The 24,628-nt window shown below is 39.6% G+C and overlaps 1 protein-coding gene across 8 annotated transcripts; it reads left to right on the forward strand.

The window, feature by feature from the left end:
- Nucleotides 1-5,689: 5,689 nt before the first annotated feature.
- brsk1a (BR serine/threonine kinase 1a) lies at nt 5,690-24,044 on the forward strand. Of its 8 annotated transcripts, none has more exons than XM_044179834.1 (19): nt 5,690-7,220; nt 7,383-7,477; nt 7,687-7,772; nt 8,227-8,367; nt 8,832-8,948; nt 9,240-9,273; nt 9,703-9,771; nt 9,908-10,054; nt 10,752-10,783; nt 10,882-11,046; nt 12,012-12,109; nt 13,007-13,160; nt 13,292-13,352; nt 15,166-15,796; nt 16,080-16,128; nt 16,269-16,392; nt 16,672-16,925; nt 20,614-20,703; nt 21,396-21,532. In XM_044179834.1, exons 1-18 carry the CDS (start codon nt 7,136-7,138, stop codon nt 20,675-20,677), a joined length of 2,406 nt encoding a protein of 801 aa, XP_044035769.1. In that variant the 5' UTR covers nt 5,690-7,135; the 3' UTR covers nt 20,678-20,703; nt 21,396-21,532. The 8 variants fall into 8 exon arrangements, with proteins under 8 accessions (XP_044035769.1, XP_044035768.1, XP_044035772.1 ...); XM_044179833.1 differs by having other exon boundaries at nt 5,692-7,220; nt 21,384-21,517; XM_044179837.1 differs by having other exon boundaries at nt 5,707-7,220; nt 13,010-13,160; nt 16,715-16,925; nt 21,396-24,044.
- The last annotated feature ends 584 nt before the right edge of the window (nt 24,045-24,628 follow it).

A 24,628-nucleotide genomic window follows, 5' to 3' on the forward strand; every position in this document is an offset into this window, starting at 1 on the left:
TGTTGTTGTCATTGTTCTGAATTGCTGTCATTTCCTTTTTTAATAATCATTATTTTAGTCTCAAATGTACACAATATTTTAAACTTCACTTTCCTTTAATGAACATGGCCATTATTTAGTTTGAGAAGCAAGCACTACTTCTTATTTACTGTAACTTTGCTCAGTTATTGGTTCTATAATTATATGGATGTTAAAATGTTAAAAGCACAATAAAAAAGTTACATGCCTGTAAATGAACTACTGAAACAGATGTGCTCACTAGAGGCTTGCCGGTGTATGATGAAAAAGCTTTGACTGTGGGAAAAAATGTTACTCAGTGTTTAGTAAACCTATAGGGATTAACCTCACTAATGCTACCCACATCTGCTTTTATTTTTATCTATAAAAGCCTCGAAATTCTGGATTATTTTCAGACTATTAGTTGCATCATTTCCAACGGCATATTCAACATTTAATTGGTTAAACAAATGCTACAACTCTCAGCTCAACCTCCTAAACCAACAGTGTAAAACAAAGTCAGGCTCCCCAATCTCTTTTCAGGATAAGGCCCTCCCCTGTAGTGAGTGTTTTAGATGCATTGTGAGGCCTTTGTAATGCATAATGCTTGACTCAAAAGGTCAGCTACCTGCATATTCATTAGGAAGACGGTAAAACAAAGGGCATGAATGAAAACATTTAAGAATACCTATATTATACAGGTTGATGTACATAAATGGGAAGGAATATCAGAGACAAAGGTTAGTAAAACAAATGGTAAGACTAGAAATGAAAGTAAGAATTTCAAATCAAGTTTCTCCTGAGTAATCTCTTTCATATATTCAGATTCTATCAGATTCCCTCTATCGAGTTAATCGTACTAGGCCACTGTCGTGCCTCCTCCCTCCCTCGCTGTCTTTCCCGCCATCTCTGTAACTAATCTGTAACCATACTTGACTGCAGCTCTTGCAGCAGCGCACCTCCACAAACTCCAGCTCTCTTCTGTCAAAATGCCAGACTCTAACGAAGCTGTGCCAGCACCATGCCAGGTCATCAAAGAGGATGTTGACAAATGGTGAGTTCTGACAACAAAGATGTACAATTATACATTGTACATCATTGATCAAATGGTACTTATACAAATATACATACATTCAAAATTCTAAAATGAATCATTAAATTTTCTCCAGCCGATGTGACAGTTTTCGGTGAGTGTAAGTGCCTGTACAGAGTGTCTTTGTATAACTTTGTGCCCTCAAGGAAGATTCATTAACTGTGTTTGGGCTCCAGCTAAATACTGGTCACTTTCCATTACATCCTTTTGGCCATTCTCAGTCATCACTTATTGAGTTCTACGCATGACATCCATTGTATTCATATTAACTTCTCATCTGGGCTCAACTTGTAAGAGCGCCTGTGGGCCGATCATTAAGTCTAACTGAAGTTCATGTAGAATACTTGTTCACGTCTTCCAGTAAATCCCCTCAGGACTAAGTGTAATGACATTTACAGGGGACCCTTACAGTAACACGAATGTCTTGACAAGCAGAAATAGACCTGAGGTTTAAAATAGGCCTACACATGTATGACCTGTTGCAGATGGCCAGCACATTCCAGGCTGTTGGCTCGTGTTACATGCATGCAAGAAGCGACAGACATTTGGTGTGTGTCCACATGCAGCGGTGATTAGTGTTAGTGGAGCTGCTGTGTAGATTACTCACACTTGTTCTCATACTTCACCAAATGCAGATAAAAGCAGCAGTGGAGGTTTGAGTTGAAATATTTTATTATCAGGCTATACTGTCATAATCCCTTTGATGCACATGTAGACTAAATTTAGAGATATTCCTTACAGTATGTCCTCCACACAGTTTCAGCTAATATAACTTCTAATGTGTTGATTTATTTTACATGTCTCCACATTTACATCATGTCATTTGCACAGTTTTAACTGAAACCCTGTTATATACCAAAGAAAATAACCCAGCTACATGTGCAGAGTGTGGTAAATGTGTTTTGTAAATCTGGCTTTGTGTTTCAGTGTCAGAGAGAAGGGAGCAGAGGACTGTAAAGATCTGATAGATGCCTTCCAGGCCTGTATAAAAACCCTGTCTGAGGGATCATAATACATAAAGAAATGCATATTAATTAAATGTAAGTTCACACAAATGACTGCAAACAATTTTTTTCCCCTGAATAAAGAGTCAAAAACCAACCATAAAACATAAGTCTTGTGGTCTTACGCAGATAATCAGTGCTTGTAAACCACCATCTTTCAAAGCTACTAAACAGTTAACCATGGTACTAATCAGTCACTGACAGTTGATATTGCGGTGTTGCTTCTTTGGGATTTTTCTATTTAAAAAGATAACCAAGAATGCCATAAGTGAGTTCATTAGGAGATGACCGCTGAAGATTATGGAGGATCATCTTAACACAAAAACAAACAAGTATATAGTACAACTCAGAATCAGGCCTTTAAAGAAAACTGAAAATGGAAATTGGAGACTGAAATGACAAATGGATGTTGTGAACTAGCAATTTGAAAATTGTAAGTAAGCTGCTCTGTTTACAATATATCCTGTAAGTTACTGGCTTTGTGAAGGAGTGTTTGAGCTCTGACATTTTTTCTCAATCTATATTTCAAGTATTAACACTTATGAAGTGTCCATAACTCTGTCAAGTCCCACGTGGTTCTATATGCTTTATTTTATATGCTTCTATCGAAACTATAGTGTCTGTTGTAGGTATTGTATTGTATTTGGGTGATTTAAATCACATATTTTGTCACATTTTCCACCTATGACATTGCAGTCTCATAACATTTCCCATCTTTGATTTTTTGTTGTAATCACAGCTTCACTTTATCAAAGTGCTCCACTTTCCCAGCATTCCCTTCCTTGCATATGGCACTGGACTGAACCATCTGAAAAACTGAAGAGGGGGTGATGATACTGAGCTTCTGATACTGTATACGTCTGTCAATGTGAAACGTTTTTGTCATAAATGTTATAACTCCATTATGGACTATACTATAACACTGATTATCTATGTACTGTGACATTTTTATGCACCAAAAAACAATAAATATTAAGCTTGTCCATTTACCACACAAAGTATATTGTTTTTCTTTGGTAATCATAGATGTTATTACGATTACGATGTTATTAGTTGTATATCAGCAATTCTTGTTATGTATTTTAAATTATTACATTTACTGGCTGTTGCAACCTCTCCACTGGCCAAGCATATTGCCCTCATAATGGAATAGTTGCTCTTAATGGAATTAAGAAGAGCTTGTTAATCTCTGCTTAATCCTCACATTAGTACCTGCACTTAACAGTCTAATGTCACTTTTCCAGTCTGAGCTCTGGCAATGAGTGTGGGGGTTGTGGGAATGCGCAAACAGTAGACTGGAGACATGACCTGGAAGAGAAGTTTTTCCAGAGTTCCTTGTTCTCAGTAGAGCTGGGGAGGAAAAGGTGTTAGGGAGCCAAAGGGATTTACTCACAAGCCGGATGTTACAGAATAACCTCCCGTGTAATTCTAGAGGACAGAGTGGATCCTGGTGCTGTCAGCTGAAGGAGAGGTTCAAGCTCTGGAGAGACAGAATTCACATGAAGGAGCGTAGTTTGTTGTCAGACATTTCATTGTGAAAGAAAACTAAGGTATACAGTATGTTTGCAGGTTTATGGTTAAGGCAAACTTCATTCTGTCCTCAAAACCTTTCAACTGCAGACTGAGAAATTTCGTCCTACTTTCATTTCAAATACCGCTTGTGGGAAACCCAAACAAAGCATGCTTTTTACAACATGTTTGTCTTAAATTAGACTTGTTTGTTATTTTCCATCTCCTGCGTGGTGTGTCATTCACGGCACTGATTTAGGCCTACTTATTTTCATTGCACTGAAGTATTTTGATCTCAAAAGACCATGTCTGTCCCATCAGAACGGCCCAGAAAATGGTAGGATGAGTATCTTTTCCGTTCTATCTCTGCTCCATGTTTGGGGACAAATCCTTCTGGCTACATGCAAATCAACCAGCTAGGCGCAGATGAAGATGGGCTTTGGGGAATTATCCGCCCACACACAACATTTAAAATTGAGATTTTAGAGATTTTTCAAGGCACTTTACAGATGATACATTCAAATGTCCTACTTACCCTTTTTTTTTTATAAAACTGTCATCTCTGTGATTCATTTAAATCAGCACCCAACACTTGTCTTTTCAGTTTCTTCTCCAGATCAGGTGTGATGGGTCACCCATGAGGTGTGCTCATCAGAAAATATTTTTTTAGTGCGGGTTTCAGTATGCTGCTGCAGAGATTTTCTTATGGTATCTTTTTTCCATAATTTGATAATTGACAATAGAAAGCAACAGAAACATGGTCTGTGACTTGACACTTTCTGGGACATTGGTGTTACTTGGTATCATGTGTCATAAGAATTTGGTAGTTCATTCACAAAAACACAGATTTGTAATGATGTTATGTAAAATGGAGCTGAGGATTTATGTAGAAGGTGACGCAAAATATGTCCTTTTTATATGAACCACTACGACAATGTCTTCAACTAAAGTAATAGGCCTTTTTCACAGCAGACATTTTGACTTGTCACAGTAGCTAAAGCACAGGTGTCACTAAGTCACTAATAACATAACAATGGCTCTGTTCTATTCGAGTGTCCCAGTAAGCCATGGCAGTGTGACAGCGAGCCAGCATACCAGGACCCTGAAACTGAAGCAGCTAAATGGAATTCAGCCATCATTAATTTTATTACTTACACCTGTGCTTTTCCTACTGTGACATGTCTTCAGTGACAACAGCATATCAGCGAACATTTAAACTAAATGAATACGCAATCATGAAAATCTTAAAGAAGCAGTTTGAAGATAGGTCTACGATTAGTGGTTGAAAGTCCTAAAGTACAACTTTGAGGTACTTTACTTGAATATTTCCATTTTATTCTACTTCATACTTCTACTCTACTACATTTCAGGGGGAAATAATTACATTTTTACAAAACATATGGTCACATATGGTCATACGGTACAAAACATATGGTCATCTTATAAATTATGATATATTTTTATGGATTAAACTGCTCTGTAATAGCAAAAGAAAACATTTAAATCCTTTTTGCCTAGTAATAATAACAATAGTATAGCAGGGTCAATTCTACCACTTAATGAATACTTTTATTTTTGATACATTTGTACATTTTGCTGCTAATACTTCTACTTGAGTAAAATGATTATGAATGCAGGACTTTTACTTGTAATGGACAGGGGTGGAAGACGTAGTAAGATCATTGAGTAAAAGTAGTAATACCACAATGTAAAAATAATCCATTACAAGTAAAAATCCTGCATTAAAATTTTTACTTCAAAATTGTACTTAAGTAACGTATTTGAGTACATTTACTACTTACTTTCAGCCACTGGTAATGGAATATTTTTTACATTAAGGCATTTCCATTATACTTAAGTAAAAGATCCCAATGCTTCTTCCACAGCTGCATGCCATTAAATTCTCTGAGGTAGGCCTACACCTCTAAGTTCTTCTCCACCTCAAATTTGACACCTTATTTCAAATCAAATTGAAAACAATACACCACCTGTGGGGCACCAGTGATTCTGAAAGGCCAGAGCCGGGCCCCAGCACCCCAGCATCCCCTAACAAGCAGCGCCTCTGGCTCCGCTGCCTCTGGCGATGTTTACAAATGTCTTTCATAATAACTGTGAGGGAGGTGTCCGCAGCAGCTCACGGGGCCCACGGTGTGGCCGGTGCTGAGGTGAATGTAGAGATAGGCGTTTTTTGAGGAAGATGATCGGGAGGAGGAGGAGGGCGGGGGAGGAGAAGCGAGAGGAGAGAGGATGGAGAGAGAGTGGGACCCGGATGCTGATGCGAGTGAGACGAAGGAAGGAAGAGGAGAGAGAAAATATCGATTTACGGCAAGAAAACCGAAGGGAGTATCATACAGGGGGCCTTTACCCTGCACTATTATCAGAAGTGAGGAGAGGAACAAGGCAGTCGATAATAGTGCGGGTTGATCTGCGGATATCTGTGTTTTTTTACCTGTGTATCCGCCGGTGAGGGAGGAGGGCACGCCAAAGGAGAGAGGAGAAGATGCTGTGATCCGCTACTTGCAGGGATGTAGAGAGGGAGAGACGGGGAGAGATAGGGAGGGGGAGGACTACGCTACGCTAAAGATGGTTGTTTCGCGAGGAAATATTGTGAGAGTGCGGCGGCCGTCTGATAAATCTTACCGTTTGGCGATGCCTAGAAACTTCAGGAGGTGTCGGTTTTTTTGACAGGCGGCGCGAGCGAGACGGCCGTTGGTCAAGGCGTTGAAGCTAAGCTAGCCTCGCTGCTGTGTGGGAGAGTGGCTGCGAGGCTAAAATAGCATGTTGTTGCACCTGTAAAACAGGCCTGACTGAGAGAATTAAATTGATTTAATTTTCAGTGCTAACATCCACTTGACGTATTTGACGTTTTGTTGGTGGACTCAACCAGCAAATGACATAAATATTTGAAGCAGACGTGAAAAAACTTGATTGTTCTAAGGCTATATAACGTTAACGTTACTCTGCGATGATTTTCTTATTAACCGTCATATATAGTTAACGTCATACATGTAACACGGTGCAAGTTATACAAATAAGCTAATGTACAGAAGTAAACCTCATTAGTTTGCCTACCTTGCCATGTTTATCTTTAGGGTAGTGGTCAGTATTTAGCGCATAAAACAGCCTAGTAACTTATTGTCATCTCAGTTTCTCTGCTTTAATCTACCACTAGCAAGCTGTTTTGTTAAATATCAATGTTATACATGTTTACCTTGCTTCTGTACAAAAAGGCAAAAGTATTTAGCTGTTTATTAACCAGGTTTAGATGAAGAATGCTCATTTATCATCCAGATGTTGTAAATCAGCACCAGTTTGACTTGTGCATTTTTTACACGTTCACCCAGTAACTTCAGAGTAGCAGTGTTATCACTGAAATAAAAGGTAGTCCTTCTAAGTTAAGCACCATCTTGTATCCCACAGTAACGTCTGTATAAGCTGTATAATATCACAGTAATTGCAATAACCACAGTGCAGTAGTAGTAGTAGTAGTAGTAGTAGTAGTAGTAGTATAATAGCCTCCAGTAAGAGCAGTATGAGTAAGGAACTGTCTCTAAGTCAGTCAGCTCAATATGTTGGGCCCTACCGACTGGAAAAAACACTGGGGAAGGGGCAGACGGGTGAGTACACCAAACTGTTTTCACTATAAAATGATAAAACTTAGAATAAAAATATATTTAAAACTACTATTTTATGTAGAATTAAATACTGTATATGATGTCTCTTTATATCTCTCATGCCCGTCTGACTTATTTTTGCCTCTCTTTCGTTCTGTCTTTCAGGACTGGTCAAGCTCGGGGTCCATTGTATTACGAGCCAGAAGGTAGCCATCAAAATAGTCAACAGAGAGAAGCTGTCTGAGTCAGTCCTGATGAAGGTACAGTATGACGCTGTTGAGGTTGATCCCCACAGTGACGATAACAATGCTAATTTTCTATATAGCAAGCTGTGTTATGCTGTACACAAACTGCTCCATATTCTCTATGTTTAACACCTGTATTAGTTAATTAATCAACCTCTGTTCTGGTGCTTCAAAAACATTTATTTTTGTCTCTTTTTCTTTATGTGTCTCTTCTCTCTAACCAGGTTGAGAGGGAGATTGCCATTCTGAAACTGATTGAACATCCGCATGTGTTGAAGCTGCATGATGTTTACGAGAATAACAAATATCTGTGAGTTCCCTCTGCATTTAAAAGAGCCTCACGATTGGGCTCAGTGCAGCCTGCATGTTTTTTCTTTTTTGCTGAAAACTGAACTGTAAAGTGGGATGTGTATAAATATTACTCTAAGAACTAAATTAATCTGCTCTCACTTTTCCTTCATCTCCTACTATTATTCGAAAAAAGGAGGAAAAATACTCCCCAAAATGTTTTAACACTGTTATAAAACAGCTGTTGGAGTAGACAGGCAGGTTGGCTGAAAGTGAGTACATAAAAAAATATAAATGACAAGATTTCATCTCAATATTGTTGTCCTAGAATCCAAATCATAAATGTATGGTTTCTAATAGTTTAAGAGTGTCTGAGGTTAGATTTATTGTTATTCTTAATTTATTCCTTTTGTCTCTCCTCCTGTCTCTTAGAGATGAAGGTTTTAAATCACACTGTTGTACCCGTATGTCGACAGGTACCTGGTGTTGGAGCATGTGTCAGGAGGAGAGTTGTTTGACTACCTGGTGAAGAAGGGCCGGCTGACTCCGAAAGAGGCCAGGAAGTTCTTCAGGCAGATCATCTCTGCTTTGGATTTCTGCCACAGTCATTCCATCTGGTTGGTTTTTGCATAGATTGGGGTGTGGGTCATATGTAGGGTGATGGTTTGGATTCCTCTGTTAACTTCCTAAGCTCTTTGGAGGCCTTTGGTCTGAAAATAAGAAACCATTTGGCTCCACTGTAATGCATAGCCCTCTCATTAAACAATAACAAATCAATGCCATTTTGATGTGTCATGGCAAAAATAAGTCTGAAGTTACTGCTGCCTTAGTCCGTAACAGCAAACATGTATCTTAAATAGATCATTCCTCTTTAATACTGACTTGATGGTTGCAGGCACTTATCATTCTTACATTTCTTTTAGACAAATTCACTTTTTGTGACATTATATCAAGCAATAAATGAGTGGAAAAACTTGTTTCTGTAGCATGAACCAATATTAAAGCCACTTTTTCAAAACCTTGCAGTTACAGTTCAGCTGAAATTCCACGCAGACTAATAGTATCTATTGAATTTGTGCAGTCACAGAGATCTGAAGCCTGAGAACTTGCTCCTCGATGAAAAGAACAACATCCGTATCGCTGACTTTGGCATGGCCTCCCTACAGGTGGGAGACAGTCTGTTAGAGACCAGCTGTGGGTGAGTACCTACTCTGAGTGTGCTCATAAATAATGTGTACACACATAAAAAAGGGGTCATATTTTGTATTTCAGGAACTTGCAATGTAAATCCATGCATACTACATAATATATTCTTCACAATAAAGAGTACAGTAGTTACCACAGAAGTTAAAGACATCACATCAACACTTATAGATTTGCCTATGTATGAGTACATGCTTTAGTTTTACTATTACTAGTATTACTGCCCATTCTTCCAGAATTGTAAGCATAGTAGTGTTGCTTGTAACACATTTCTCTTTCATTTTAGATCACCACATTATGCTTGCCCTGAAGTTATACGGGTAAGTGTTCTGCTCTTGCACGGTGTCTTCCTCAAATGTTGGTACCTGTAATATAAATGAGCAAATTATGTTAATAAATTATTCATTTAGCGGCAAATACATGAGCTAAACACAAAGACATCACTAATTGTTTCAAAGTCATAAAAGTCTTAATGGAATATAGAGTCTGTCACTTGGGTTGTTTTTAAGAAGGCTCGTCTTTAGTAAGAATGATTCTTGGTGGCACTCGGCATACAACAAGATTATCCAGTTCTATAAATACAAAGATGGTTTCACTGTGTTTTGGACTGAGGTTGACTAAGTGCTAGATTATAATGGATATAGTCTTGGATAAGCCTTAAATGAGCTGAAATTATCTCAGTGAATTTATCAATTAATGTGGCTCATTTGTGTTTTGTGGGGAATTCATGGGGATTCTGTGTTTGGCAGGGGGAGAAATATGATGGGCGGAGAGCAGATGTGTGGAGCTGTGGGGTCATCCTTTTTGCTCTACTGGTGGTAAGTCTTTTACTCCTGTTTTCACAATACAGTTTGGTCCCTTTGTAGTTCTTACTTACTTCCCCCTTTTGTCAAGTTTATTTTATCACATCTGTTTTTCCTTCCTTTCTCCTTTTCCCCTCTTTTTCTCCTGCAGGGTGCCCTGCCTTTTGATCATGACAATTTACGCCAGCTCCTGGAGAAGGTGAAGAGCGGGGTGTTCCACATGCCCCACTTCATCCCCCCGGACTGCCAGTCCCTGCTCAAGGGCATGATTGAGGTCAACCCTGAAAAGAGGCTCACGGTACGAGACTGTGCTCACACCAGGCTCATACACAGGGGGTTTGAATGGTGCCTAAACACCTGGAATTAATACAAGTCTCATATGCAGACTGTGTCCAGAGATTATTTAGTCAGATTTACACCTGTGTTAAATTGTCCACATTGAATTAGGATCACCTCTCTTTCCTTCCCCCTTCATTCTGAATATATAGGGACTGAAGAGAGCAGCTTCATTAGACTGCTGTCATTGAATCATTTTTAGTTTTAAATCACTTTTAGATTTGCCTGCTTGTCGTTGCCTTTGCTTTTTGTAGCTGGATCTGCATTTTAATGAGCATAGTTGACATTAGAGACACAGTTGCATTTACATTGGGTGATTGCATCATCAGTATGTTTAAGGTGCATTCACGCCAGGATGTTTCTTTATTGTATTAAAGTGCAATCAGAATGTCAGTGTTTCATTTATAAGTGGTTCTATAACATTTCTCCAGCACACTTATTGATGCACGCTTTTCTGTTATATTCTCTAAAATAATAAATATTGCAAAGTTACAAATTGTGATATAAATATACAATATTCAGAACTGATGAGGTGTCTTTTGTGCATGTAAAAAAAAAGTATCTGGTGTGAACTGTTTACATAGCACAGCACTGTGGCCATCTGGCTGTTAACAGACTGTAGAAACTAATGGCCCCATCTGCCCTGTCACCCCTTACAGCTAGAGGCCATCCAGAAACATGCCTGGTATCTGTGAGTATATGTTTGTTTTTAAATACTTGACTGTTGAATGAAATACTCATTTAAAGTGATGTTGCATCATATTTAATTATATACATTGTGTCTCTCAGGGGTGGTCGTAATGAGCCGTGTCCTGAGCAGCCTCCTCCCAGGCGAGTGTGTGTGAGGCGAATCTTGTCCCTGACTGAGCTGGACCCAGATGTGTTGGACAGCATGCACTCGCTGGGTTGTTTCCGAGACAGAGTCAAGCTCACACGTGATTTGCAATGTGAAGAGTAAGCATTTTTTTCAACTCTTAGCATGACTATCACTAACACTTGTGCAACATAATGCAGTGCAATAGCCTTGTAATTAACACACTGCTCCCTTACTTTAAATTGACAGTTATGAGGCTATGGTATGGTATTATTTGAAAACTGCATTATATGGAAAGGTGTTTATACTATTTTGTCTACTTAATTTACATACATGGAGGAGAAGCAAGACGCAATAACAATACAGTACATTGGACAACAACAGAAAACAAGCAAAAATAGCAAAATATTAAAAAACATATAACAATTCTCACAGTGTCAACAACAATTCAAAATTATAAGTTCTACAAAGGTAGTATTAATTTCAGGACTGTTGTATTGGATTGTGTACAGGAGTTACTATAATTCTGGTTACTCAGTCCTTACTCATGTACTTAATGTGTACAGACATTTTGATCGCTGTCTGAAAGCGGAGAAGGGATATGGTTTCCTCTCTATCATGCCATGTGAAACTCCTGTTCGGAGTCAGGTTGACTGACTTGCCACAGGGTTAAAACATGCAAGATGGTGGCTAGACTGAAGCTGTGTCCAAATTCAGGGACTAGATCCTCTAAAGGATAAGGCCCGTGATAATGGGCTTTCATGTCCTGCCCAAAAAATATGATGCAGCCTTACAAATATCAAAGTAATGGTGCAGTCAGATGCTCCTTGTCAGCTTCAAAGTAAAAAAAAAAAAAAAAAAAATCAGGTTTATCACAACAAAGTGGTATTGAGGGCTTTGTCTCTCAGCCTTTGTCACTCTAAGAAAGAGCACTGTTAAAACTCAGTATCGTGACTGTGTGGCACAGTCACTTGCCACAACCTGCACATTTTTTCTACACAGACTTTTTAGCAGGATTACCTGTTCTAATCACATATTGCTCCTTTCTATATCATTCTTTCCCAATTTTAACATATCATGCAATGAGTTTCTCTGTTTGTCTCAGAGAAAACCAGGAGAAGATGATCTATTATCTACTGCTGGACAGGAAAGAGCGCTACCCCAGTTATGAGGATGAGGACTTGCCTCCGCGCAATGACGTAGGTCAGTCACTAGGGGGCAGGAGGGACCCACTCGAGGGAGGGAGCTGCTTTTCTCAGCCTGTTTCTGAGAAGCAGTTGTGCTACAGTCTGTGAGTGACCGTAGGCAGGTACTAATTACCTCTGACAGTGAATTTGGGATTATTTGAGATTATGTTTTAAAGGTTATTAAGTTTTGTATTAAATATTTTGCACTAATAGCCATTAGCCTAGTAATCAGTTACTGTGATCTCCACTATTGGCATTAAAACATAAAGCAATATGGAAGCCAGACAGACAGAAGTATGTGTCCAAGTACCCTTGTGTTGGGTTTGGCTTTGGCAAAAGCCTCTCTAGTTTTGTCTTTGAAAATAATGTTAAATGATGGATTTTTAATACAACTATGTGTAACATTTTACCAATAAGTCACATTTGTCTTTTACAATGTTCAAACCAGACTTTGCAGGACATCTGCAAGATTTCTCTATGGAACAAAGCTGGGAGAGGGCAGCTATTCTGCCAATGCAAATGAAGTTAAGTTTATCACAGTCACAGATGGTGCAGTGAGAGAAAAGGCCTGTGGAAAAATCACTTTCCATATAATCATACTTTTCAGAACTGCAAAAGAGAGACTAAATGCATAGTGACAGAGTGACGACAGGGAGCAGGATGGTGAAGACGCAGCAACATCTCTTACGAGCAGGAAGCAATAGGATTTATTAGAAATGTGTTTTTTATTTTGAGAAACACTTTAACAATACCACTGCCATTGGAAAGAAACAAACAATCTTTTTGAGAGTGGTCTTATTTCTTTAAGGCAGTTTCACACGTATCGTACATGCATGTTTTAAATGCAACTTTTACATAAGCTTTAAACTGCTAAAATTGAATCCTGTGTTAACTTTATGGTGGCGTCTCTCAGCAGACCCTCCTCGAAAGCGCGTTGACTCTCCTATGCTGACGCGCCACGGCCGCTGCCGCCCAGAGAGGAAAAGCCTGGAGGTGCTGAGTGTTACCGAACAGGGGTCTCCTACCCCGCCTCGCAGGGCTCTGGACACAGCTGCACACAGCCAGAGGTACAGTATATTATGCTTACACATATACAGTAAACGTTGCATACCAAGAATGCATTCAGTCTCACACAGTTTCTTATGTGAGACTAAATGCTGAATTCTGTGTATTTTTTGACCTCTGGTCTCTTTATCAGGTCTCGCTCAGTCAGTGGAGCATCAACTGGTCTCTCCTCCAGCCCTCTCAGCAGTCCCAGGGTAAGGGCCTGTTGGCCAATTTTTAACAAACTGTACACACATAACTGTTGCTGCTTTGATTACCTGCACTGTCTGTAAACATGATACAAGCATGCATTATAAAATATTACATTTCCGACATTAATTTGTATTATTTAACTCCTCGCTGTAACCTAGTAGCTCTACAGTTAAAGGATAGGTTCATAATCTTTTGAGTCTATACTCGGGTGCCCATATGAGCCTTGAAACAGTTTTTGCTTGCTGTAATCATTCCTCCGGTTTATACTGGCCATTAAAACTGGCCATTTGTGCACTGACGTGATAGTGAGCTGCTGTAACAAAAGAGTTTCACCTCGGGGATCAATAATGTATTTCTGATTCTGATTCTGAAAAGATCTCTTAAATGAGCATCTAAAGTTAGAGTCTTAGTTTTAGTATAGAATTCCCTCTTTGTGTTACTCTACTGGAGCTCAGCAAGGAAACACTGTTTGGGGAAACACAAAGAGGGAATTATATTAGCTTAAGATAAACTTTACGAAGCATTTTTACACAGAACAAGGACTGTGGATTTTGTCCCCCATCACTTACGTTGAAAGCGAATTAGGAAGAGCCAGTATGAACAGGAGGAATGATTACAGCAGGCAAAAACTGTTTCAATTATTATATGGGAATATATAGTCACCTGACTATTGTTTTAAGACAGACTTGTTGTATTGTAAACCTGAGTCAACAGGGTTAGCATTTCCATTGCAGCCCAGAGTGTATACTGTGCTCATATTTAGGCCATGTTATCATGTTTGGTGGCAACGGTATTGTAAACCATCTGTAGTTTGGGATTTTAAGGTATTGCTGACATTAAGCTTGGACTGGACAATAATTTACTATTATTAGTTATGATCTCTTCATAACTTTCATGACAATATTCCCACATCAACATATTGTGGTTCAAAGTTCTCATGGCCAAATGACAGAAAAGTTAAATTTGACCAATATCTATCTATCCTAGAATTCGATTTGAAATACTTTACATGTTGTTTTAAAATCATTGGGGGTTTTTTAACCATAAAAACCATTAGACTCAATTGCATGAACATGTGTTTAACTTTTTTACATGTGATTTTGAATGCTTTACTAATTATATTGTAAACTATCGATATTGGTATGCTTTGATAAGTATCACAACATTTTTTTTGCTGATATCGCCCACCCCTGCATTAAACTGCTTTAAAAAATTCTAACCACACTTCACAGCCTCCTAAAATATCCATTTATCAAGCGCCTCAGTCATTTTTACACATCATCACAACACCAGTTGCTCAGATTAAATCTTTCACCCAACAGGAGGTTTGCGTGACATTTTTCTTCTGTCTTCATGTCACTTCTCTTCCTCACCATGCATGAACTAGTTGTATGCACAATTGTTAAGAAAATTAACATACATAAATTAGATTAATTATTTTTGTTTATGGGATAGTTTGCTTTCCTGGGTTTCTCATGTTCAGAACTGTATTAAACAGTCCATAGATGGTAAATTAATTAACCTTAACTGCCATCAATTACTGCACAATAACACCTTCACTGCCACAGTCCTTTGTCACTGCATTCTTAACCCTGTCACTGCCACAACTGTCACTAAACCCTCACTCAGATAAGATTAATTAAAATTAAAGCTTTTATAGTCAGCACTGCTGGTATTGCATTTGACACTTTCACTACTCACAAGATGCACTCTTTCTTGTCATGAAGCATGATATTCATTTCCATCCTTTCTCCATGTTCCATCCCCTCTCTTTCTTGTTATCCATCTCTCCCACCCCACAAACCCACTCCCCAGTCCTATCAGAGCCCCGTCTTCACTTTCAGCCAATCTGACGTCACCTCTGCCACCGCTACCCCCCTCACAAAGGAGCCCAAACAGGGAAGCATCACTACTCCTCGCTCAGCACGGGCTCATGACAAGCCCAAAGCTCCCCCCAACCCAAAGACCCAGACTCTGCCCACCAAGGGACCTGCCGACCGACCCCATCTACAGCCCATCAAATCCTTGCCTCTGCACAACCCATCCTCCCGCTCACCCTCCCCTTCTCCGCTCCTGTCACCCATCCCCCGTTTCTTCTTCCCCTCGTCCTCTGTCCTAAAGTCAGTGACTAAGAGCTTCTACCCAAACTCTGCCCACTCTGTGCCGCAGGTCACTCCCCAGGGCTCTCCGTTGCCCACACCCTTGGGTACCCCTGTCCACCACCCTCACCACCCCTCCTCCACCCCGCCCTCCTCTTCCTCATCCTCGTCCTCGTCGCGGGCGGAGGGAGGGGGAGGGGTGGGCTCGCTGTCTCTGACCCCACCCTCCAGCCCAGGAGGGGGAAGCGGCATGGCGGCCAGCAGCTCTGCCCACTGGAGGACTCGCCTCAATTCTTTCAAGAACAACCTGCTAGGCTCACCCCGTTTCCATCGTCGTAAACTGCAAGGTGAGTTTTGTTTTAATATTATGTAGGAGTTATGTCCTGTTTTTACAGATGCACCAGTATCTGCACAGGTATGGAACAACTAGACTAAAGTAGGTCATCAGTTTCAAAAGGTTTCCTCTGCTCTAACACTGGTAAAAAATGTATTTTCTGTTTCAGCATACAGTACGCCAGACCTCTATAATGTCAATGGATTATATCTCAGTTATTTTTTTCCTCTAGCTTCCAGCTAAAGATCTAATATTGTACACAAATTTTAATTTTAAGAGTGATTTGTCTCTTTTAGTTCCCACATCAGAAGACATGTCCAGTCTAACACCAGAATCCAGCCCTGAGTAAGTCACACTCCTTGAGATAAATTATTGCTGAGGTATCACTTGTTTTCACAATATAAAGCTGTGTGTTTGTGCTCTCGGATGTTTTCTATGGCTTTGTGTATTTGCTCATACTGTAAATTTTTTTGTCTGCCTACCAGGCTGGCTAAGAAATCGTGGTTTGGGAACTTCATTGGCTTGGAGAAAGAGGAGCAGATCTTTGTGGTGATCAGAGACAAACCTCTGAGTTCTGTCAAAGCCGACATCGTCCACGCCTTCCTGTCTGTGAGTATCTGATGTGGTCTGTCTTTCACGCCTCTCACTATCAAAGCTTGTATGTAGAAAGCATGGCTCTCACTGGCAAAGCTTCACACACACTCTCATACTGTATGCACTTCATTTCTTTCATTATTTCAGTTTTCTCTTTATTTCAATCTTGCTCACTCGTGGCACGTTGATAGATCACTTTGCTTTCACCAATGGCTCACTCTCTCTCTTCTCCTCACCCTCACCCTTTGTCTCCCTATACTCACGTTGGCCCCCGCACCTCTCCCGCCTCGTAAGTCTGTCGGTCTCTCTGCTTCTTCTCTGTCTCCCCACCACACAGATCCCATCACTCAGTCACAGCGTCCTCTCCCAGACCAGCTTTCGGGCCGAGTACAAGTCCTCCGGCGGCCCCTCCGTCTTCCAGAAGCCCGTCAAATTCCAGGTGGACATTGCTTTCTCCGAGGGCGAGAGAGAGCGAGACAGGGAGAGGACCGAGAGGGAGGGCAGGAGGGAGACAGGAATCTACAGCGTGACGTTCACCCTCATATCAGGCAAGTAGAGTGGACATTTAACCCCTTCAATTGGGAATTTTAATTAAACCTTTAGTTATACCTGCACTCTTAGAAATAAAGGTGCTAACTAGAACCATTCTTCAGCTTGTCCCCATAGGAGAACCCTTTTTGGTTCCTGGTAGAACCATTTATAAAGATTTCACCTGGAACCCCCTTTCAGAGGGTTCTACCTAGAACCATCTGTGAAAGGTTCCACCCAGAACCCCCTATCAGAGGTTCTACAGAGAACCCTTCTATGATGTTGTGGTTCCACCCAGAACCCTCTGTGGGGGTTCTATCCAGAACCTTTCCACCTTCTGAGGGGGGTAACAAGAACCCACCCAGGGGGTTCTACCAATAACTCTTTTATATTCCAAGGGTTTCATCTAGGTGAAATGCATACTGTTTTTTCTCAAATAGTGACCCGGAATTTTATTTACCTCAACTGCAGAATGTAACAGGCCTTTGAAACAGGCTTGTATTACAGGCAGGCATTTGTTTCTAATTCTCTCTGTTTGATAAGTGTAATTAGTCATTTTGTGGCAGGCAGCACAGAATGAGAGACAGCTCTATGCAATGTCAACCATTTAATGACATTCAACACAGAGGACAAGTAATTTATAAACATAGTGGTAAAATACAGCTCAAGAAATAAACAGAAATGTAACAGCCATCACACTAACGGTTAAAACCAGCACAAAAATGACAATGCCAACATAATAATAACTTTATTTATATAGCACCTTTCAAAACAAAGTTACAAAGTGCTTTACAATAAAAACCTATAATAAAAACAACTAAGACCCAGAACTTAAGATATAAACATGATAAATTAGTTTAAATAATTACAACAAATACCATCAGATTAAGAAAAAGCCATACGATAAAAGTGAGTCTTAAGAAGAGATTTAAAGGAGGATACCGTGTTTGCCTTCCTGAGATCCTCAGGCAGAGAGTTCCACAGCTGAGGGGTCCGGACCACAAAAGCCCAGTCACCTTTAGTAACAAGTCGAGATTTTGGAACCATAAGCAGGGCCCTGCCAGAGGATCCCAAGCAGCGATCAGGCTCATAGGGAGTTAGCAGATCACAGATATAGGCAGGAGCCTGACTGTTCAAGGCTTTAAAAACAAGCAGTAAAGGCTTAAAATCAATTCTAAAACTCACAGGTTACCCATGAAGGGCAGCGAGGATTGGTGTAGTGTGATCGCTTAGTACATGTTAAAAGCCTGACAGCAGCATTTTGTCTCTGCTGATACCAGAATAAAGTGTGTTGCAATAGTCAAGTCTGGAAGAGATAAAAGCATGGATGACCTTTTCTAAGTCTGCAGAGGAAAGGAATGACCTGATATTGATTACCTGTCTCAGTTGTGCAAAGCAGGACTGCACCACTTTAGTCACCTGAGCATCAAAAGACAATTCTGAATCAAAAATGACACCTAGGTTGCGGGCCTCTTTTTCGAGCATTACCAGATAAGGCACCCAGACTAGAGGAGAGATTAATAATGCTGCTACTACTGGGGCCACATGGGGTAGTTATAATTACCTCTGATTTGGAGTCGTTCAATTGCAGAAAATTTCTGGACATCCAGTTTTTAATCTCTGTAGGCAGGACATAATACAGGATATATCCGTGGTACCAGACTTTATTGGGACATACAATTGCGTGTCATTTGCATAGCAATGGAAGTCAATAAAACGGTGTGGTCCCTCATTCATCCAGGAATGTTCCATCGTAGAAAAGGTTTCAATCGTAGTCATCTGGACACTGTTTTCAGAATCAAGACGTTTCGGCTCCCATCCGTAGGTCATTCTCAATTGTGAAAAATGGTCTGAGAACTCAGAAAATGGAAGTCAATGTCATGATTACGCATGATTTGACCCAGGGGTAGCATGTATATGGTAAACAGGAGGGGACCCCAAATATATCCTTGGGGTACCCCACAAAATAGAGGAGCACGAGAGGAGGAGGCATCTCCAAGCACTACAGAGAAAGACCTGTTCGACAGATAAACCAATCCAGAGCCACATCACTGATACCAACATAGTTCTTCAGATGGTTGATTAAGATATCATGGTCCACTGTGTCAAAGGCTGAGGAGAGGCCAAGGAGAATTAAAATGGTGTACAAGCCAGTGTTGGCTGCAAGCAGTAGGTCACTGGTCAAAGATTAGATTGTTATTCATAAAAGAAATTGGTTAAGTGGAGACAACGTTTTCTAAAATCTTTGATAAAAATGGCAGCTTGGAGATGGGTCTAAAATTACTTAAAACAGAGGGATTTAGAGAGGGCTTCTTTAAAAGGGGGTAAACAGTGGCATGTTTAAAATTGGAGGGGAAAATGCCAGTAGACAGACAGCAGTTAATAATGGCTAAAATATCTGGACCAACCATCTAAAATACAGCTTTTAAAAACTAAGTGGGAATGCAGTCCGAAGGGCAGGTAGATGATTTTGAAAGTGCAACAGTGCATTCCAGGGTTGACAGAGAGATTTCATTGAAGTGGGTTAATGTTGAAGGTGGGCATGAGTCCACATCATGCTCTCTGAGATCAGTGTTAAAATGCTGCCGAATCTCCACTATTATGAAAGTAATTAAGAAAAGCCTCACAACTCTCTGGAGTGCATTCAACTGGCTGGCTAGGCGGAGGACCAGTGACAGAATTTATAGTTTTAAAAAGGATTCTGAAATGTGACCCTGTCTAGTGATCAGGTCTGAAAAATAGGTGTTCCTTGCTTCTTTGATTTTATACTGATAAGTGGACATTAGGCTTTTTAGAGAAGCAAGGGAGGCACTGTGTTTATCCTTTTTCCACTTCTGCCTTCCTGCATCATCTCTTTAAGTTTGTTAAAAATATATCACATAAACCACCATGTTCTGAACAGACACATTACAAACTCTAACAAAAAGTAATATTTGCATTTTGGAACATAAAACAGCTAACTTAACAAACTACTCAGTCTAGCACTAGCCATGATGGGAAATGTGGGCCATCACACAGATAATTGAGGGTGAGGATCTTTTAACACCTATGCTTTCAACAATCCTTGACAAACTCTTTCTTCCAAAAAGGGTTCTTTGGATGGAATTGGTTGTTAATGGAACCCTTAGTCTTACAAAGAACCCTTGAAGAACCCTTTCTTCAAAAAAGGGTTCTTCAGAAGCAAATGGTTCTGGGTGTAACCTTAGCCCTTCAGGAAGAACCCTTTCGAAACAGACCGATATGAGAGTTGTATCAACCTTCTTATCTAACTCTCTACCAGAAAGTGATTAAGTGTATTTCCTAAAATGTTTAACTATTCCTTTAAATAAAAAATAAAAACTATTTAAATTAACCATATTTGAAGTACTGAAAGTTGGCACTAAATGCTTGGTCAGAACCCTAGTCTTGTTTACTTATTCTGTGATCAGACATTTCCTGAATCAAATCATAATTTTGTTACTTTTAATACTTTATTTTAAGGCTGTATTTTGTGAAGACTTTGGTCACTGATGCATCTGAGAAGTTTGGCTAATTTTACCAAATTAAAAAAAGTTTTTTTTGTCAAAACAAAATCTTAAATATAGCAAAATGTGGTCTGAAAATAATATAGTTGTTACTGAAACTCAAGTATCATATTAGCACATATATCATTATTTTTGCAACGATATCTAGCCCAAGTTACATGGGCGTGTCTTTGTGCATCTCCAGGTCCGAGTCGCAGGTTCAGACGAGTGGTGGAAACGATTCAAGCTCAGCTTCTCAGTTCCCATGATCAACCCATGGTGCAAGCCCTATCTGGTGAGACTGCTTATACACACTTGTGCACACACCAGAGTAAAAAATTAACATTTTTCCCCATTGACTTTATTCATCTAGGTATGCACAGGGGCAGTCCTATTTAACGATGAGACGATTTTCTTTTTTATGTGTTTTTCTTTTGCATATTTTCAAGTGAACACTTAATTTTTTCTTTTGAAATATCTTTAATTTTATGTTCTAAACCACATGACCCATACTTCTTTCCTTGTGCTGGAAACGTCTTTCAGTATTTTCAGAAGAGGATGGTGCTGTTTTCAGCAACGTCTGTCCAAAACCAATCTGTCTGCCAATCTAATCTTTCTGACTATATGAATATTACATTTTTAAATTTTTTTCAAGCAGTGGCTTGTGTGGATTAGCATTAACTTCCATTGTTGTCTGCTTAATGTCAGTTAATGCAGGCTAAGGACATGGTTGTATTCACTACTCTCTCTTTTTTTCTGATTGCTAAGAATGCGCTTAAAAGGTCATAGACATCACCTACGGTGGCTGAGGTAGCTTCAACTTATGACTTATGAACAGAAAGAAAAAAGGATAGTGCTCATTTTCAGGCTCACCCCACTCATATTTAATTACACTTGCATTTCATTCATTTCTGGCCCTGACCCATAGACACTGTATGTATACGTTAAGAGTGACTTTCCTGTCCGCCTCTCCTGATCCCTTCCCAGATGAGAAGAACGGCCGGCCCCATGGGACCCCCACCCGCCAAAACTCGAGGCGCTCAGAGGGTGGGGGTGACAGGTGTGAGTGGGGCGACCGAGCAGATGGTGGAGGCATAGGAGGCAGCGGGGGAGTTCTGCAGCGCAGAGGCTCGGCGAAAGAGAGAACCCGACTGCTGTCCTCCAATGGAACCCAATCCCAACCGTAGGATAGAAAGTGAGACCATGCAGCAGGATGCCTGAACTACACCGGAAAGAAGACAGTATAACTTCATCTCCAAGTATCCCTGCAAGCCATGAGCTACTCCTATTCTTCCTTGACTACATTATTGAAGGTGCTCGACCATAGCAAGGATTGAGCCTTTTCCCCATCATACTTTTTTTTTCCAACTCGACATTCTTTCAGTCTTTTGGATCACCAAGGATTCTTACCCTTAAATGAGTGTTAAGGAATCACCCTTTAATGAAAAAAATAATTTGTGAATGAGCAGTTTGGTATCCATTATAGATACAGCTTCACAGATCAAACTAGGAATTTTGAAGTGCTAATGTGCATGCCAGTTAGCAAATCAGCCTGCTAAAGGATGCTGAAATGATCAGATAGGCTAGTCTACCATATCATTGTAGTACAGTATCTGACACCAAAAAGAAATACCAGTCTTGTGATGGTTCTCAAGATTACTCTTAAAATTAACTAGTACGCTCATATCATTATCAAGCAACATGCAATTGCCCATCCATACTGAAAGAAATATAGATGTATCTCGGCAGATGAAAGCGTTAGCAACCTGCTACCACTTCAGTGAGTGGTGATGAGCTGAACAAAAGGTCCTAATTTTCTCAGGAGAAACTACATCCTGGAATTCCAGCAGTGTCTTCTCCTGAGGTAAAGAAAACCAACAAAGTAAGCTAAGTAAGTGAATGTGAAAAAATATTTTTTTATTTATTTTATTTATGTTTACATATTTTTTTTGAGGATGTCAGTAGCAGAGTGATAGCAGTAAAGACAGTTACTGAAAACACTCTACAGTGTTGGAGAGGGGAAGCTGACCAGTTGCTTTTTAGCAGGCATCTGTTTGAAGTTAAATGTTTTGATTCTTTTGTATTTTCTTTTTACTCAGAGACAATATGACACAATGCATCTAAGATTTTCGCATTGGACCCCTGTTGCTCTGAAGAAAAGTATTTTTGATTTGAACAGAAATATGAACATTACTATATGAAAAAAAAAAAACACTATGCGTGAATAGTTCCATGAACCTCATCACAGCTGTTTGTACCCAGAATGAGAAGAGCATTCCTGGCCTGTGGATCAAACAGAAGCCACCTTTCTTGTTGAGCTTGTCTCCTATTGCCATCGTATTCACCTACTGACTCAGAACAAAATAAAAAAAACAAAAAAACACAAAGGAAATTCATCAATGGACATTTTCATAATGCCGGACTAAAAAGGCTTGCGATGTCAATTCCTTGTTGAACAGGCCTCCAAATTTGGAAGCAAGCAAAGAGTCTCCTAACCCCTTGCTTCTCACTTCAGTGTTCACCAACAAGCCAAGTAGTCCATCACTGCACCCACGCTCATCCCTGAGAGTCGCACCATTCTGCAAGCAGACGTAGCATCTCGGACAGTCATGTATTACTCCAGCACTCTATCAGACTAGTCGATGTTCATCACCAGTCTTCCATACAGCACAATATGCAACAAAAGTGCAGAATGTTTTCAGAGAGATACATGCTACAGTTCTGTTTATTTTACTGGTATTTTGTTTTTGTTTTTATATTTGTCCACTTAACTATCCATTTATTTATTTATTTATATTTATTTATGTATTTATTTGGTCACGTGGTTGTTTGTGTAATGTATTCATTTACAATCTAGATTTGCCAACAAAAATATATCGAGCCAATTCAAGAAACTTGTTCTATTTCATTTCTCATTACCACTTTTTTAGCGCTTCGTTCCACACAAAAGAACGACTTTGATAGCAGTACTGACAAGTTGCTGTCATCTTACTTCTCTAATGATCTTTGTTTATATCTCACATCTGTTTTATCATGCTTATCTCTGGTAACTGGAATGTGTGTGTGTGATTCGGGTGGATGATGGGTGAGTGAGCTGAAAACTTTGCCGCAGATGCATTTTGAGCTGATTACATACGGAGATTTCGACTGACCCAGGAATATGAAATTAATGACCATAACCAAACCCTAACAGGCATATAATTTCTCTCACACACATTGAATGCTTGCTAATTGGCCTCATCGCTTGCTTTTATGCCTTCCCCCTTTGACCTGTCTGTCTGCCTCCTCACCTGTTGCGTAGCCATTATCACAAGAGAAACTGTACAAAGTTGTTTGCCTCACTGTCCGTACACACTCTTTGATTGCTCACCATCACCAGTTTCATCTTTCTCATCACCACATCACCTTCACTTTCATTGACCCAATTCTGGCTAAGATTGTAAACTATTCTCCATTCATAAGGGTCAGTAGAATAAGGTGTTTAAAAAAAGAAATGTCTGTATCATAATTTAAATATAAAAGTGCACTATTATAACTATTGCCTGTGATAAAAAGAACAATTATGATTGAAGTGATGGTCAAAATAAAGAGAGATCCACCTTATTGTTATGGTTACAATAATAAACCCTAAATTCATGTGTGTGTCTATTTAGTTTCTAAGTTAAAATGATGTCTGTTCATTTTATGTGGCTGTTTCTTTTACCTAGCACTAATGGCGAAAAAGTTACAGCTTTAGATAGTTTAACCATCTGGATGCAAACATTATTTGAATTATTTGCTATAATAATAATAATAACATGAACCTAAATGGTCATTATTCTCAAACAAGATGAAAGTTGCAAAATATAAGAGAAACGAGCATGAAAGTAAATTCTTGACCTTGGGAACTAATATAAAACATTTTTTACTCAAGGTCTACTTACTAGTTTTTCCTGGAGCTTTCAATCGCATCTTATAGTTTTCCTCGGCCAGAGGTTTTTCAGAACTTTCAAATGCTTTTCCTCAGCTGATGGAGCTCTTGTCACCCAGATGAGGTTACTTCATCCACATCAGAAAACTCACCACCTTATAATATAACAACTGAAGAAAACTGTGAGATGCAGTTGAAAGCTCCAGAAAAATCTAGTAAGTGGACCTTGAGTTAAGATTTTTTTCAGGACTGGAAATGCGTGAGGATAGTTGCTCTGAATAATAGTTTCACTCATACTGGCGTTAATCAT

This window comes from Siniperca chuatsi, linkage group LG20 (genome assembly GCF_020085105.1).
Source record: "Siniperca chuatsi isolate FFG_IHB_CAS linkage group LG20, ASM2008510v1, whole genome shotgun sequence".
Lineage (NCBI taxonomy): Eukaryota > Metazoa > Chordata > Actinopteri > Centrarchiformes > Sinipercidae > Siniperca > Siniperca chuatsi.